The sequence below is a fragment of the Columba livia genome, chromosome Z (assembly GCF_036013475.1).
Source record: "Columba livia isolate bColLiv1 breed racing homer chromosome Z, bColLiv1.pat.W.v2, whole genome shotgun sequence".
NCBI classification, from domain to species: Eukaryota; Metazoa; Chordata; class Aves; order Columbiformes; family Columbidae; genus Columba; species Columba livia.
Genome location: NC_088642.1, coordinates 5,149,110 through 5,165,146, shown reverse-complemented (window position 1 = coordinate 5,165,146; position 16,037 = coordinate 5,149,110). Strand labels below are relative to the sequence as shown.

Sequence of the window (16,037 nt, the reverse complement as noted above, 5' to 3'; positions counted from 1 at the left end):
GAAACATGAACACTCCAGATTTTGTAGTTATTTTTGATTCCTGATTAAAGGGTTCAAGTGTAATATGCCAAATTTGGCATCTCTTCCTAAATTCTCTCCCTCTTTGCTAATGAAGTTTGGAGTTTTAAGTTCTAGAGCAACATTTTCAGATGTTATAAATTTTTTTCTGAAATCTCTCCAAAAATTAGAAGACAAAACAAAGAACAAGGTAATTAAATAATAAATAATAATTACTGAAGGGAAGCTTTTTGAAGGGAATCCTACTAGGATTTGTGGTAATGGATATAGGAAAAGCTATATTTAGAACACTATTTTAACACTGATTGATACAGTCCAGAAGGCAATGGACATGCAATATTTATCTGTCAAGTCAATTGATATAAGCACAAAAAAGAAAACTTAGACAAAATTTAAGCTGTACAATCTGCTTTTTGGGCCTAAATCAGAAGCTGAAAAGTTCAAGTTAAAGGTGATTAGTGACAATTGCTCTGATTTTAATGCAGTGAAATCAATTATTCACCCACTTTAGAGGAATAGGTACCCTAGTACCTGTGGAGGATGCTCAGAGAATCATATAGGACTTCAAGAGCTCCTTGTCATCATTTCTGTCCTTCATTGTTTCTGGCAATGAGACTATATGTCACATTCAAAAACAAGAGAAGAGAAGCTTTTGCCCCATTTAATTCCCACTGAACAGCTGTCTTGGAGCAACTGTACTGTCGTATGGTGATCAGTAACCATCACCTAACTTCTAGACAGAATGTATTCCTTGCAATTTAATGCCCATTAGATGTTTTCCCATCATTATTCTTTATTTTAAATGGTTCTTCCTTGCCATCATTTGTGTCCCTTCACTTCTTATCAACATATGCACAGTACTTTTATCACCTCTTTACTTTCATTTACCTAGGCTAAAGAAATTGAGTTGTCTATAATTTGATAGGACCAACAAGATATGCTTTGTCAGAACCTATTCCAATTTAGATTTACCATCATCATCCATAAACAACTACAGCTAATCTTAACTGAGTTTTCACTTGTGTCTTCTATAATACCTTTGATGTTTCCATGCCACTGTTAAACATATCACTCCAAATACCTCTTGAAGTGACATTTATTTTATACACAATTGTATGAGGTTTGTGGTTTTTAATCACCCTGTAAGTGACTGATATACCCAAGACTTTCTCTCCTGCCTTACAGCTGATGTGTTCTTGCAAACAGTCTTGATATTAGTCCTTAAGAACATGGCCTTGCACTTTTTACAATTACATTTAATTCCACTTCTATCACTCCTCTTGGTCACACGGCTTTTTCTCTACAATAATCCTGTCTCTTTTAGATAGAAAATGTTCCCACTTTGTGTTATCAGCAAATTGTGTCAGTACACTCCTGAATTTTTATGCCTAGGTCATTAACGAAAATGTTAAAGATCAGCAAATTGAAGGACAACACCTAATATTCTTAGGGGTAGATTTAGTTCCAACTGGTGAGGTCAGAACCAAAGCCTCCCTTTCTAAAATGTTACTTAAATTTAAGAATGTGCATGTTGTATATGCATGTAATCTAGCTGTCATAATTCTTTTGCCAGTAAATCACCCATCTCTGTTGGCCCATCTCAACTAACCCATCTGTTACGCTTATACAGAACATAGTGGAGAAAAAGGTTGATTTATGAAATGTTGGATGATTATTCCTATTTTTATTAATGTGTGATGATGACTTCCCAGCTACATTGTGTGAAAATAGTCTAATGACATCTTTTCCCATGTGAAAACTCCATGTTGACAGACACTAAATGCTCCATGGCAAGGAGCCATGAAGCTGTGCTGCTCCAGACACCCCACTTTGCAAATAGCCCTTTGTGTGGCTACTATCACAACAGGGAGCCCTGGTTTGTGACCCATGCTGGTTGGCGGCACAGTTATAATTCCAGTAATCCAATGTCTTGAGGCTTCTATATGAATTATCTGCACAGGCTTGCTCCTAAGTGCCATTTTTTTGGAGACAGGGATAGAGCAGATGGGGATTTGTGCTGGCCAAACTGTTGGAAGCCAGAGATAAGGAGAGTTAAAAAAAAAAAATAAAATAAATGAAAAGCTGTGAAAGACAACCCTTTCGTTTGTGTGCTTTGCATTGCCACCTGCCAGCCTTGGGTCTTCTGATCTCCTCTCAGTGAACCGCAGAGGCCGTAGTTGGAAAGATCAGATATACGCTCAGGGCAATCTGTCAGAAACTACTTTGTCACATTCCTCAACACTAAAGCGAATGGAAATAAAAACTGTATGTTTAAAACCCTAGCTGCCCCACATATGAAAGTGCTACTATTTTAACAGAGAAAAAAACACTGAACTTCCTGTCCTTATATTAGCTTATTTTTCTTTTTTTTTTTTTTTTAATCTCCTTTGAGCATCTGTACTTTGTTTTTTTGCCTCTGGCAACACAGTTGTAATGTCATTCTCAAGAGAGTACACTGAATTCCATTATACAACAAATTAAATAAAAAATGGCAGAACAAACCAACAGATAAATCCAACAATTATTGTTTAAGTCATTTAAAGATATCATTTGTCTATGCTTTGCCACAGTATCAGCCCTGTTTGGGCCACTATTTGGCTATACTTTGTTTTTTCCAAGAGATGAGACAAGTAAAGTGTGTTTGTCTTTTTTTTTTTTTAAAAAAAAAAAACAAACCCTAACTGTTGAAGTTTAAAATAGATATATATGTATTTAAGGATGTATAATAGCTAAGAATTTTTGAGTAGATTTATCACTTTTTATTCAATAACACTTCCATTTATCAGATAGACTATGTTGTATAGCATATCTCCTTTCACACTGAAAGTACTCTGCAAATATGCAATTAAGTTTTTATGAATTTGTTATATGTTATAATCTTATAATACACATCAAATAGAATGATAAATATCCAAAGCATATTTTGATAATGGAGAACAGATTAACAGTTAACAGATTTCCCATTTTTTTATTTAGCTTATGGGGTGGATACCTTATCTACCCTACCATGTACTAAGGGGGTTGTTGGAGTATTTTCATTTAATTCAAACTTCATTTCACATGGGTCACACACACAGGAATAAGCTTGGCATCTTGTTTAAATCTCTGCATTGAAACTATCATGTCCTGGCAGAATTTGGCAGATGGGCAGTTTTTTGCTGGAAAGAAGCTAGGCATTATAATGAGGTCAGTACTGTATTGTACTGGCAAGGTTCTATGTTGGGATGATGTCACAGCCTTTCTCTAAGCTGCTCTCGAGCACAGACATTTCAATGAGTTTCAGTATTTTGATGGGGCCTAAATGTACTCATATGTTTTGAAATATAAGTTTAAATGATTAAGTAATTACCCAGACAATATAATCTCTTTAGCAGTCCTCACTATATGATGCTTTTCCATGGTGCTCAGAGATTCATAAAGTACTGACTGACCAGTCTGTCTAACATACTCTCAATAATAGAATTCTTTTCATTTTGTGCTAGAAAGCAGCAGGTTGTTATAATAATTATCCAGTCTAGCTATCCTTCAGAATACCATAGCCTCTGAATAATGTAGTTTCACTCAAATTTATCTGAGGTGAATTCAGCTCTGTGAGCATATCGCTGCTCATTACTCAAGTAAAAGTTAGCATCTATTTTGAGCATGTTATCTTCCTTTTTCTTTCATCTCCATGTCTTGCTGATACTTCAAAACTGCCTATCTATTTTGGTGATTCCCATTGTTTAGCTCATGATTGGAGAACTGCTGACTGGTCCTAAGATCAGGAACTAATCAGGAACTAATTTTTTTTTTTTTTACATATGGAATGTTTTCTAAATATTCTCTGAAAAAAAATATCAAAAAATCTACCATGCATGGATTTTTTTTTTCCTTCATTTACTTGTTAGTGACTTTCTTTACTGTCTCTACAATTCTACTACTAGTCTGTAACACTTAGATTAAATCCAATAAGTGCTTTTGAAAATCAAGACACATATCACACATACGTCATCATCTGAGTCACTGTAAAATAAATGACAGTCGTCAGTCACCTTCCCCCCCAAAAAAAATAAACAAATAAAGGTCAAAAAGACACTTGTATGTGCCCAGTTCCATGTGGTGCCATGCATATTCTTCAAAATAATAAAAAAAAATAATTTAGGTAACAATATTAAGTCTTATATTGGAAAACATTTACTCTTTAAATTATTTTCTTTTTATTTTGTGCAGTCTTTGTGACGCATTCTGCAGGAGACTGTTTTCACTTCTCTATTCCCTCTCCTGATCCTCCACCTTTTCAGATATTTAGAGGAATTGAGCACAAGAAAAGTGTTTTAGATGCAATGTAGACATTTTTCTGGACCTGGCGAGTTCTCTGAACAAAGAAACATGTCAGTCTTCATTTCCCATTGTAAGTAATCACGGTTAACAGATAAAGAAGTCATCAAAAAGTGTTCTGTGAACCATTGTGCTCATATAAAGCAAGCTGCCGCTTTGTCACTGGAAGAAATTCAGTCATCCATTTTAAATAACTAATCAGAATAAGCTTCTTCACAGTCTGTAGATCAGCTTTTGAAGACTTGCAGATATCTCCCTCAAAGGAAAAGTTTCTGTCCCACAAAGGCAAATGTGGTGAGTTTTGACCTCTAGGACAGTGCTTGCTGCAACAGCAAAAATGATACCAATAAGTAGCTCTTTCCACAGTCACACCTCACACGGTTTTGGACTCATTAAGCATCACATTAGACCTATTTATTTGAGTGCCACTATTCAAAGATTAAGAAATAGAGGTGCCAACAGATATATAATCTGCTTCAGTATTTTTGTAATTACAAGAGTCTCAAATGCATGTGATGTGTAGAAAGAGTAATATATAATATTTATAGATTTTAAGGTGCAAATAACTAATCAGACCTCTTCCACATAAACACAGACTGTAGAGTTTCATTTGTCTCAGGATCTTGTGTGAAGAGTCGTCTGAAAAAGAGAGTATCCAGCCTTGTCAGGAAGCAGACAAGAGAAGGAGAAGATTCTGTGGTGGCATTCTGCAGTGAAAATGCTGTTGAAAATGCTGAGTGTCCTTTCAAATACCATAGAATCATAAAATGGTTTGGTTTGGAAGGGACTTTACAGATCACCTAGTTCCACCCCCACTGCCATGGGACACTCTCCAATACACCAGGTTGCTCAAAGCCCCATCCAGCCCATAGAATCATAAAACGGTTTGGTTTGGGAGGGACTTTACAGATCACCTAGTTCCACCCCCACTGCCATGGGTCACTCTCCAATAGACCAGGTTGCTCAAAGCCCCATCCAGCCTGGCTTTGAAAACTTCCAGGGATGGGTCATCCACAACTTCTCTGGACAGCCTGTTCCAGTGCCTCACCACTCTCATGGAGAAGAACTTCTTCCTTATATCTAGTCTAAATCTACCCTCTTTCAGTTTAAAGCCATTACTCCTTGTCCTATCACTACATGTCCTTTTAAAAAGTTCCTCAATCCAGCTGTCTTTTAGGGCCCCTTTAGGCACTAGAAGGCTGTTACATTATTTCCCTAGAACCTTCTCTTCTATACATTGATCAATCCCAACTTTCTTAGTCTGTCTTCATAGGAGAGGTGCTCCACATGTCCGATCATCTTTATGGCCTCTCTGGACTCACTCCAACAGGTCCATGTCCCTCTGGAGGTTCCAAAACTGGACACAGTACTGCAGGTGGGGTCTCATAAGAGTGGAGTAGAGGGGGAGAATAATTTTTCTCAACCCGTTGGTCATGTTTTTTTGAGGCAGCTCAGGATATGGCTGGCTTTCTGGGCTGCAAGCACACATTGCTGGCTTATGTTGAGCTTCTCATCAACTAACACCCCAAAGTCCTTCTCCTCAGGGTTGCTCTCACTCCATTCTGTGTCCAGCCAGTATTAGTGTTTGTGCCTTCACCCATGTAGTTGGCCTTTGCATGAACTTCATGAGGTTGCACCTTTCCAATCTGTCAATGTCCCTCTGGATGTCATCCCTTCTCTGCAGAGCGCTGGCTGCACCACACAGCTTGATGCCAATGTCAAACTTGCAGAGGATGCACTCAGTCGCATTGTCCATGTTGCCAACAAAGATTTTAAACCAAATAACATTCCTGAGGAACAACATCCATCACTGGTGTCCACTTGGATGTCATGCTGTTGACTACAACTCTTTGAGTGTCACCATCCAGCCAATTATTTATCTGCTGAGTGATTCATCTCTTGAATTCAAATCTCTCCAGTTTAGAGTCAAGGATGTTGAACAGGACAGTAGTAGCCAGCTGCTATCAGAAGATTACTAGAAAAATCCACATTAAACAGACTGGATGCATACATTGTGGGGTGGGGATTTTTGTTCTTTTTTTTCTTTATAATATATAATATACAGGTTGCTCCTGATGTCTATACTGGGTCTTCAAATTATAAGAATGCCAAACTTGTTAATGGCAATGCATGACCACTAAAGCTACCTCCAGAGATTATGTCAGGCAGCACCTGAGTCAGTGAACAAACTGTATCAATCTCTTATTGGCTTATGTAACTGTCTTTTAGCTAAGTTTTTTTGTTTGTGAAATTATTTACCCAGTCTTAATCTATCCTAATTAATAAAATGGACCGGAAAACATTCTCTAATCCTAAAATTATATAGCTAAAGTTCCTCTGTATCTCAAATAAACGTGTTCATGTCTAACCTGCCTAGCAAACATAGGCTGTAGACTTACCTCCCTTCAAATTACCTGTAGACATCATACTGAGAGTTACTATTTCCCATGCATCAATAATTCTGAGCCAGCATATTAACTATTAAAAAGCACAGATAAACATGGATCAGTGCTAGAGCCCACTCCTTGCCCCTAACCATGAATGTCAGAAGGGATCTTGGACTGATTTCTGCGTCATTATGCTTATTTGAGATAAGTTTGGTCTGACAAAGTGGGGTCATGCAAACTGCAAACTTGGCTTCAGAGACACTGGTGGTATGGACCTGCTCACTCTAGCATCTCACTATAATTAGTAGAGGCATTGTTAAATCACCCTCTGGAGTTGCCTTCCCTGATTATAAAGAGGCTCAGAGACAGGCTACTTCCCGGCCTCAATTATATGATTACAATTAGGATTAGCTGCTACCTAAGCGTGATGTTGGATTGCTGTGGTGGATAGTCTGTTACTATATTTTTGGGGGTCCTGATGGACAACAAGTTCGATATGAATATACAGTGAGCTTCTGTGTCAAAGAAAGCAAAGAGGATACTGGGCTATGTTAGCAAAGGCATCACCAGCAGAGACAAATAAGTCATTATTCCACTCTGCTTAGTGCTAATCAGGTGACACCTGGATATGCTATGTTCAGTTTTGATCCCCATTGTACAAAAGAAGAGATGGATGTGCTGGAGAGGGTCCAGAGCAGGGTCACAAAGGTGTTCAGAGGACTGGGAGGCCTGTCATACGAGGACAGGCAGAGAGAATTTTGTTTGTTCAGCCTTGAGAAAAAAAGACGAATAGGACACCTCATCACCAGGTTCCAGTATTTGAAGGGTGGCTACAAAGAAGATGGAGACTTCCTTTTATGAAGATTCACCTGGAAAAGATGAGGGGTAGTGGGTACAAGTTACTTCTGAGGACATTCTGATTGGGCTTAAGAGGGAAATTTTTTAGTACAAGAACAATCATCCGTTGGAATCATATCCCTAGGGAAGTGGTAGATTCCCCAACATTGCACACTTTTAAGGTTTGTCTGGACAGGGTGCTGAGGCCTCTTTTCTAGGCTGTATTTTTGCCAAGAAAAGTTATCCCAGATGATCCTTGAGGTCACTTCCAAAGTGGTATTCTATGATTCTATGATACTTGTTGCTCAGGACTTCTGTCATGTGTGAGAGGACAACAGACAGCTCCAGACACTGGCATAGTATGTGACAATGTGCAAACTCACTGATTAGTCCACGCAGAGGTCTCTGAGAAGTTCACAGGAGTGTCTTCCACTCTGGAAAACTAGTACTGCTATGATTGTTGCAATTAATATTAGTATTCTCACTGTTTTATTTTTAGTAATTTACTCCAATTAAAAGCAGGGAGGCCTTGACTGTAGGCCTTATTTTTGTGGCCTTAACTGTAGACACTAGCATGGACTTTGTTTCTGTCAAGGGAGTTTTGTTCCTGATATTCGCAATTAGAAAGCATATTCTTGTTTTAAATCTATAATATTTTTCCTCACTCTTCTAGCATGCTGTATCAGGTGTTTTCCCCACTTGATATAGCCTTCTTACAATGTATTTCTGTCTTATCCTTACCTTCTCATATAAAACCAGGTGCTGAGGGCTTAAGGATGTGTATTTTACAGCTATACTGGATCTGATGGCTGCTCTAAGAGATTGATTTAACATACGAGCCTGAGCAACTCCAGTAACAAGCAATATCCAATAAAGCTGATAGAATTATTATTTGTTGGACTTTTACTACAGGAAAATGGTTCACCATGTACGATATAGCCTGATTCATGTCCTGTCATTTATCAAGAGACATCTTCTTATTGGACCTTGTTAACCAGAAAAGAAACCTTGTTTTCTACTTTATGAGAAGCAAAGCATGATAAATAATAATGGGAGAAATAACTGTCAAGCAATTTACAAATGATATGATGTGAAAATACGGCACCTTTGTGGTTTCTCATAAGAAGACATATGCTGCAGTAATACCATGATTCAGAAAGTGCTTTGCGTATTAGGGATAAAATGAGTGTGGATGGACTAATATGAGCCCAAAGCTCAAGTTCAAGTTAAATGAGTCTAATGTCAATCACGACATTAAAATCTCATGTTAGGTAGCCAAGAAAAGTTACACAGAGATGATTCAGGAGGTGGCTTTTGGCAGTATTGTGCTGGATAAAGTAGGCACCTTTGTACCCTAAAGATTTCCAAATGCTTTAGTGACAGTATCTGAGTGCCATGTAACTGTTGTCCATCTCAATGTATTTTCCCTGGGTAAGCTGAGGCTTACCCAGTCCCTTAGGTTTTGCACAGTGTTTGGGAAGCAATATCAAAACTTTTCCTCAACATCAGTTAAAAAAAGGATTTGCTTCACCCAAGATTACAAGCATTTTAAAATTTCCATCTCTACTTTTAGCACTAAGAGAGATAGTGAAGCAGAATGAGAATGTCATTCTGAACACCTAATCAGACTATGCAAGATTTTTTTTAACTAAACAATGAGAAAGAAGAAAATAATTCAATGAAACATATGAAGAATGTCAAGAAAGATGTAAATTTAGGGTCTGCTTTGGATTATCTGGACAATGACTCTGGTCTCTGAAGTCTTAAACAGGTCACTTGAATATAACCTGAAATATTCCCTAAGAATTCTTCAAGCATGTCTTTAGTACAAATGTACAATCTGGTGGCATCTTTCAAATATGTGCATACATACACCCACACACTTTCATAAGAATTTGCCTTTTGTTTTGGAGCTTAGGAGAAAGTGAGGGAAAGAAAATAGTGGAAAGAAATGCAAAGAAAAAGTTAATTTTGTGAAAAAGTATACAAAAAGAAAGCAATTTGGAGCTTGCTGAAATGTTGGAGGTTGCGGTTAGTCTCTGTTGATTAGTTCCACAGTATCCAAGTAGTATATAAAAGAAAGGTTTTCTTTTAACTTGTTGAGTTGTGCTTTTCGAACCACAGTGAAGAGAACTTGAGTTCCCCAAAGCAGAAGGTGATCCTGAACAATTTTGCCTTACGAGAAAGCTCTATGACCTGAAAGCACAACAACAAAATTAGAATCTTATTATAGACTTGGGACCAGTTTAGGGTGTAATTTTACTATACCACTTCTCTTCTCTGCAGGAAAACAGTGAACTAAGAAAATATTATCTATTGTCTTCAAGACTGCAGTGCAGCAGGAAGGAAAATAAAACCAGTAAATATATAGCTACAGCTCTGCTAGAAAGTAAGAGTTCATGTAACTTCCATTACTTGTAATTTAGCATATCAAGTAAAAAATACTCAGATGGTAAAGGAGAAAACAATACCAATTTTTGAAGCCTCAATTGACATTTAAGTGTTTTAATTTTAATTAGTGTGAACAGTTTGTTTTCCTCTGTCATTTTTTGTTTTGAGAGTTTTTTTGTGTGCTTTAGAGTTGACCTCAATCTGAATGTCAGAGATCTTTTGAGATATGGAAAACTTAAATTAAATCTCAGTTAGGGGCCTAAATTTGAGAATATGCTTGATTCAGAATACTTATTGAATATAAAATTGTGTTTCCATCCCATGAACTTTAAGCACTTATAGCTTAGTGGAAAAAAAGAAAACAAGGGAAGAGAAAGGAAGAGAAGGGAAGAGAAAAGAAAGCAAAGGAGAAAAGTTTTTTTAAAGTATAGCTTTGGGGATTCTATAGTCTGTAAATATTTTCAATGTCTTTATGTTTGCTGAGTCTAGAAATTCATACTGCAATGTAACTATATGACTTTCTTTACATTTACAGATCAAATCCTTCCTTTTAATTTATTAGTATCTCTGAATATGCTTCATTTAACATCTAGCCTCTAAGAAAAATATAATAGATCTTGTCATATTTGTGTAAAAGTCTAATATATTTCCAGGGCTATTTAAATGGAAAAAGTTGAAATAATATATGGAACAATCTTCACCTGGATCAGAATATTCTAGACTAGAAGTTTACTACAAATGTACTTCATAGTTTTACTGGAGATTCTATTTTCTAAATGAAACAGGTTTAAAAATTTCTTTAAGTTGCCAGACCTGTTCTACTGTTCTTGTGGGACGAATTTTATGGTGACAGTATTCTGCATGCATAAAATAAGACAAACATTGTCTTTCTTGTCCGTTTGCAATTAGTTTCCTATGGATCTGCTCATATTTATTCTCGTGCCACACACATTCATAGTTTTCGTATGTATCAGCACAGTTATTAAATTTCACATTCTTTCTCATAACAAAAACAACTATAGAATCTAAACCTGACTGAGTTTCCACTTAGTTGTTAACATTAGGATTTGACATGGGTTCTATATCTAGAAATAATATTTTTTTATCCTATTGGCTTTGCAATTTCATTCTAAAATAGATTGGAATTATAGTATCATCTGGAGTGTTTGAGGAAAGATATCAAGTTTGTTCCCTCAAAAAAATACACCAAGCATTGAAAAACTACCTTTCTCCCACCTTCATCTGCATCTGAACTTTTCATTTACCTGAGCCTGATTCAACTCCACTTAAAGTTAGGACAAAACTTCTTTACTGTGTTGGTGGTCAGACTCTGGAACATATTGCCCAGTGAAATTGTGGAGTCTCCATCCTTGGAGATATTCAAAGTGGACACAAGCCAGAGCAATCTGCTGTTGACTCTGCTTTGAACAGCGATGATGGACGTCATGATCTCCAGAGGACCTTTCAAGCCTCAAGTAGTCTGTGTCTGCGATTCTGTGATTCTATGAATAAAATATATGTATTTTTTTATTAAATTAACTACGTTTTCAGAAAGGAACACATTTTTCAGTAGCTCGTTGTACTGCTCTGTCTAGAGCAATAAATTCCACATATGTAAAGTAGTAAATTGTTGGAAGAATAATTTGCCAAAGGACAAACTTCTGCATAATATTATCTTTACTCCAGCTGAGAACAAGTTGCTTTAGTTTTATATGGACACAGAGAAGTCAAATATTTCTTCCACAGTGCCAACAAGCTTCAAGCCTCCTGAACTGCAGTGTTTGACATGTTCTGCATTTTGTTTGTGTGGCCATTTTTTTCACTATGTCAATCTTCTTTGAATCCTAAGACAAAGGATAAGTATATGCAGAACTAGACACCAGTACATATTTGGATGAAGACAATACCTTCGAATCTCAAGGTAGACTTGAAAACAAAATCTCAGAGGACAACCCACTGAAGTACCGCATTGGAAATTTACAGTCTGGTATTATTCATAATCTTTGAAGACTGTAAAATAAAAATGGGCCACTTGCAAAGAATAAAATTAATCTAGTGTGCACAAACAGATGGATTTTTTGGGTTGACAAGATAAGAAGAAATCTCCCATTAATCTTGTTAATTTACTGCAGTAGTACTGCATCTGGGTTCATTTCTGCTGAGATTGCAGGGATGTATGGCTTTGATCTATCCAGTTTAATTTGCCTGTATAAAACAATGGAGTGGTTCAGATATACACTGTGAGTTAAACATGGCTGATGCACAAATACAAATTACAGAAGGTAACAAGTGCTGAAGAGTTATGACATGGTTTGCAGCAACATATGTGCAATATCTCAAAGAACGTCATAGTGATCTCAATTTAAGTAACAGGACAAGAATATCTGAAAAAATATCTCTGTTATAAAATGGTTTCTGTTTCATAGTTTTTAATTGCCTGTGATTATTGACGATATATAACACAACAGCTAATAATGGTGTCCAGCTGCATAATTTGCCTGAGTTTTCTACCCTGTGTGGGCCACCATACACACAAAGTAAACAAATTGCTCCTTCTCTTGGGAATTTACACAAAGTGATACCCCAAAGGATGAAACAGAAAGTGAAGAAATGAAATTAAAAAAATGCTGTACTAAGTGTGCACAAGACACTGACATTTTCAAAGGTCTACTGCATATGGTTTCTTGTTCTTTTTATTGTCATCATTGAGTGGAAAAATACTGAGATGAAAACAAACTTTATTCAGTAAGAATATCTTTGTTATTGTTTTTCTCTTTGATAATCTATTTCCTTGTGTGCATTGTGTGAGTAATGCCACAATTTATTCCCCTCAGGTAGATTCTGAAACCTGTTTTTTCTTATGTACGAATTTTGAGTTCACTTACTAAATCTCTCTTCACCCTTTATTTTACATAAATGAGGGATATATATTAGCTCAGCACTCTAGAGCAGTGTTAGCTAGCAACACCACTTTTCTTGTCATTTGTTTTCTGTGAAGCAAAGCAGAACTGTCAGGATATTACAAGAACTGTTTCAAGCCTCATTTTGTAAAATTACCATTGTTTATTTTATTTTTTTTTTTAAGTACTTACAAAGTACTTGGTGCTATATGAGCTAGATACAGAAGAAAAAGATAACTAAAAGCCTGATGACTATTTTTAGAACTCTATGAAAAATGTATTTAGTTGTCAAATAGAATAAATCAAAAAAAGAATAATATGTTCTCCTTTGATTAGAAAAAAGGTCAAAATCTGTTTTGGTCAATAAAACATGTATCCATAGATACAAATATTTAGCTGTTAAAACTCTATTTTTTCTTATGATTTCCCTCCCTCTATATTTTCTGTTCACCTAAGAGCTTTAAATTCTTGGTATCACTATCATTGGTCACTATCATACCACAGTGGTGCTTGAGGTTGTCCACTCATGGGAGGAGATGCTAGAGGAAGGAGGTGATAGAGGCTACCAATATAACTTGTCTGGTTCCAAGAGCAAATTTCAAACCCAACCATGAGCTTGTGTTGAAAGATTTGATTTGCTAGCACCATATCTCTTCTAATAAGACCCATTCACTGAACTGAGATGCTTGGGCCTGTGCTATTTCAGTGACCACTGCTTTCATGTTGTGAAGATACTGACCAAGTTAACTTGTCATTAACATTAATGCTTGTTACTATCTTTCTATCTCAAATGTTGTATATTTCCTGCAGTTCTTTCTGTTCATCTGCAAAGACTTCAAACTTTTCTCTCTGCACATATGCTCCTAAGCCTTACAGTAGTTCTTTCTCTTATATCGTGCTGTTCTTTTACCTCTGTGAAACCACTGGCTCCTTCTTCTATCGTATTCTACTTACTATTGACTACAACAAGTTGCATTATTCAATGCAATTGAAGTGTTTGACACAAGTAGCCTGTCCTCTATTTCTCTGCTTGCGAACACACCCCAAGCAGAGTAATCATTTGTCATTGTACACCAGTAATCTGCAGCCATCAATTTGTCAGGTAAGATTTGTTCCTGAATTGTTTATCTTGGCAGTTACATACTTTGAATTCAAGGAGCGTAATTTCTAACTCACAAGAAAGAAACTGAGTTTTAGGAGAAGAAATTTTGGGGCCCTTGGGCTAGGAGTCTGTTTCCCAGGTCTCTCTCTGGGATAAAGGGAGGTTTTTGCTGTTGCTATTCATTTTTCTCCTTAGTCAAATCAGTATGACAAAATTATTATTTTTTACACTCAACATTGTTTGAGACAAGGCATCAGTAATTATTATTTGAGCAATGTCAGGATAATTCTACTTTACTATTTACTGCCTGTAGAAAAACAAGCCAACAACTAACAACAAAACACACAAAAAACCACAAAACCCAAACAAACAAAGAAACAAAAGCAACCAAAAACCACACACACAAACCTTAACATTGAACATTGTCTTGAACATTTATTTTTTCTTTTTGGCATTGAAAACATAGTCATCATTAACAATCAACACCTTGAAAACTTTTAAAGCCTTAAAGTGGACTGTAAATCCCTAAGCCAGGAGTGCATCCACCAGGAGTTCAGACCAGCATTTAATACAAGTGGTTCATGTGACTGAAATTATGTTACATTCTAACCACACTACTGTCAAGTAATTTTCTGTAAATAAAATCTGTTTGTGAAATGTGTAGATATGATAATCTATTTCAAATTAGTTATATTTACTGTCTCTATTCTGTTTCCTCCTCCATTTTATGGGACATATTATAAGAGGAAAAGATACACCAAAACAAACACAGAAATCAATGCATTAAAAATTTTTTAGAGTTATAGAATCATAGAATAGTTTGGGCTGGAAGAAACCTTCAAAGCTCACCTAGTCTAACCCCCAACCACCTGTCAAAATCATCTGGTAAAAAATAAAAATTATCAAAATTTTTGAAATTACTTTTCAAATTTATTCCAGTAAAAAAAAAAAAAAATCACAGTATTATTTTGCTGCATTACTAAGGTCATACTTGAGCAGTTGGCGTCATGAGGTTGCTGCATACCCAAACCATATATTAATTGCTTTGTACAACAAACTCTTATCTCGCAGCTTAAATCATTACCATGAAAATTTTTGAGTCATATAATTCATAAACTATAATTTGTAGTGGAATCCTTCTGATCAAATGTTAATATCTTTAACAGAGAATTCAACATCAGAATTAGTCTTACAATACTTGCTACTAAAATAAATAATCCCCTCTAGGATGGGGTTTATGTCATCCTAAGATAAACATCTAACACCATTAGAGGATGTGTAGTACTGTCTTTTTTCTTTTTTTATTTTTCTTTTTCTTTCCCGGTAAAAATTTGTCCTAGCTTTTTAACCCTCTAAGTTATATGTAACATGATTTGCAACACTTGGTTGTACAGAAATTTTGATATGTAGTCCAATGAGTCACAATTATTGCCCAGACCTATTGCAAGGAGAGGTAACTTGTCACCCCACTTTTATTTTCTTCATTGTATAGTGTCATTCTTTATGGCACTGCATTGAACTGAAGTTCATAGACTTGTTTAGGTCTTCTATTTTCTCTTTTTTTCCAGAAAAGCAAAAAAGCGAAAACTTCGGATATACTAAACAGTAAAAAGCTCCCTTCTTTACACAAGGGAGATGCACTTCAACACAAAACCTGTAGTAAAAACAAATATATTGCTACACAGATTTTGATCATACTCTAAGCAGAAAGAAAATTACTTTTTTTATTCTATATCATGTTATGAGAAAAAGAGTGGTAAGTAAAAATAACATATTTCATGTTCACATACATACACACACACCTTTATATATATATTTATTTGCCGTCTCTCAATTACTCATCTAGAAAGCACTTAGTAGAACAATCAGATGTGTCTGGACTGAAAAAAAAAGAAAAAAAACTAGGTTTTAGTTTTACAATGCTATCAGGCTTCTCTGATGAACTTCTAAAGTAATCTAGGAAAGACATGTTCATTAGTGTCTCATTACTTGGCTGGGTAATTGCTGTTCTTATCAGAAATGCAAATCACAAGAAAGGCTTATTAAAACAACCTATTAAAAATCTCAGACAGATAGACTGTTCTG

General features: G+C 36.0%; 1 protein-coding gene across 3 annotated transcripts in view; it reads right to left on the bottom strand.

The window, feature by feature from the left end:
- RIT2 (Ras like without CAAX 2) overlaps nucleotides 1-16,037 on the bottom strand; it is a 186,094-nt gene that overhangs the window by 19,732 nt on the left and 150,325 nt on the right. The window contains exon 5 of one of the 3 annotated variants that reach the window (XM_021284871.2): nucleotides 14,360-15,832. The exons of the other annotated variants lie outside the window; for them this stretch is intronic. Coding sequence (XP_021140546.1) covers nucleotides 15,818-15,832 — 15 coding nt within the window. The 3' untranslated portion in view covers nucleotides 14,360-15,817. Of the gene's footprint in view, nucleotides 1-14,359; nucleotides 15,833-16,037 lie in introns of those variants that run through there. 3 annotated transcript variants of the gene reach the window in all.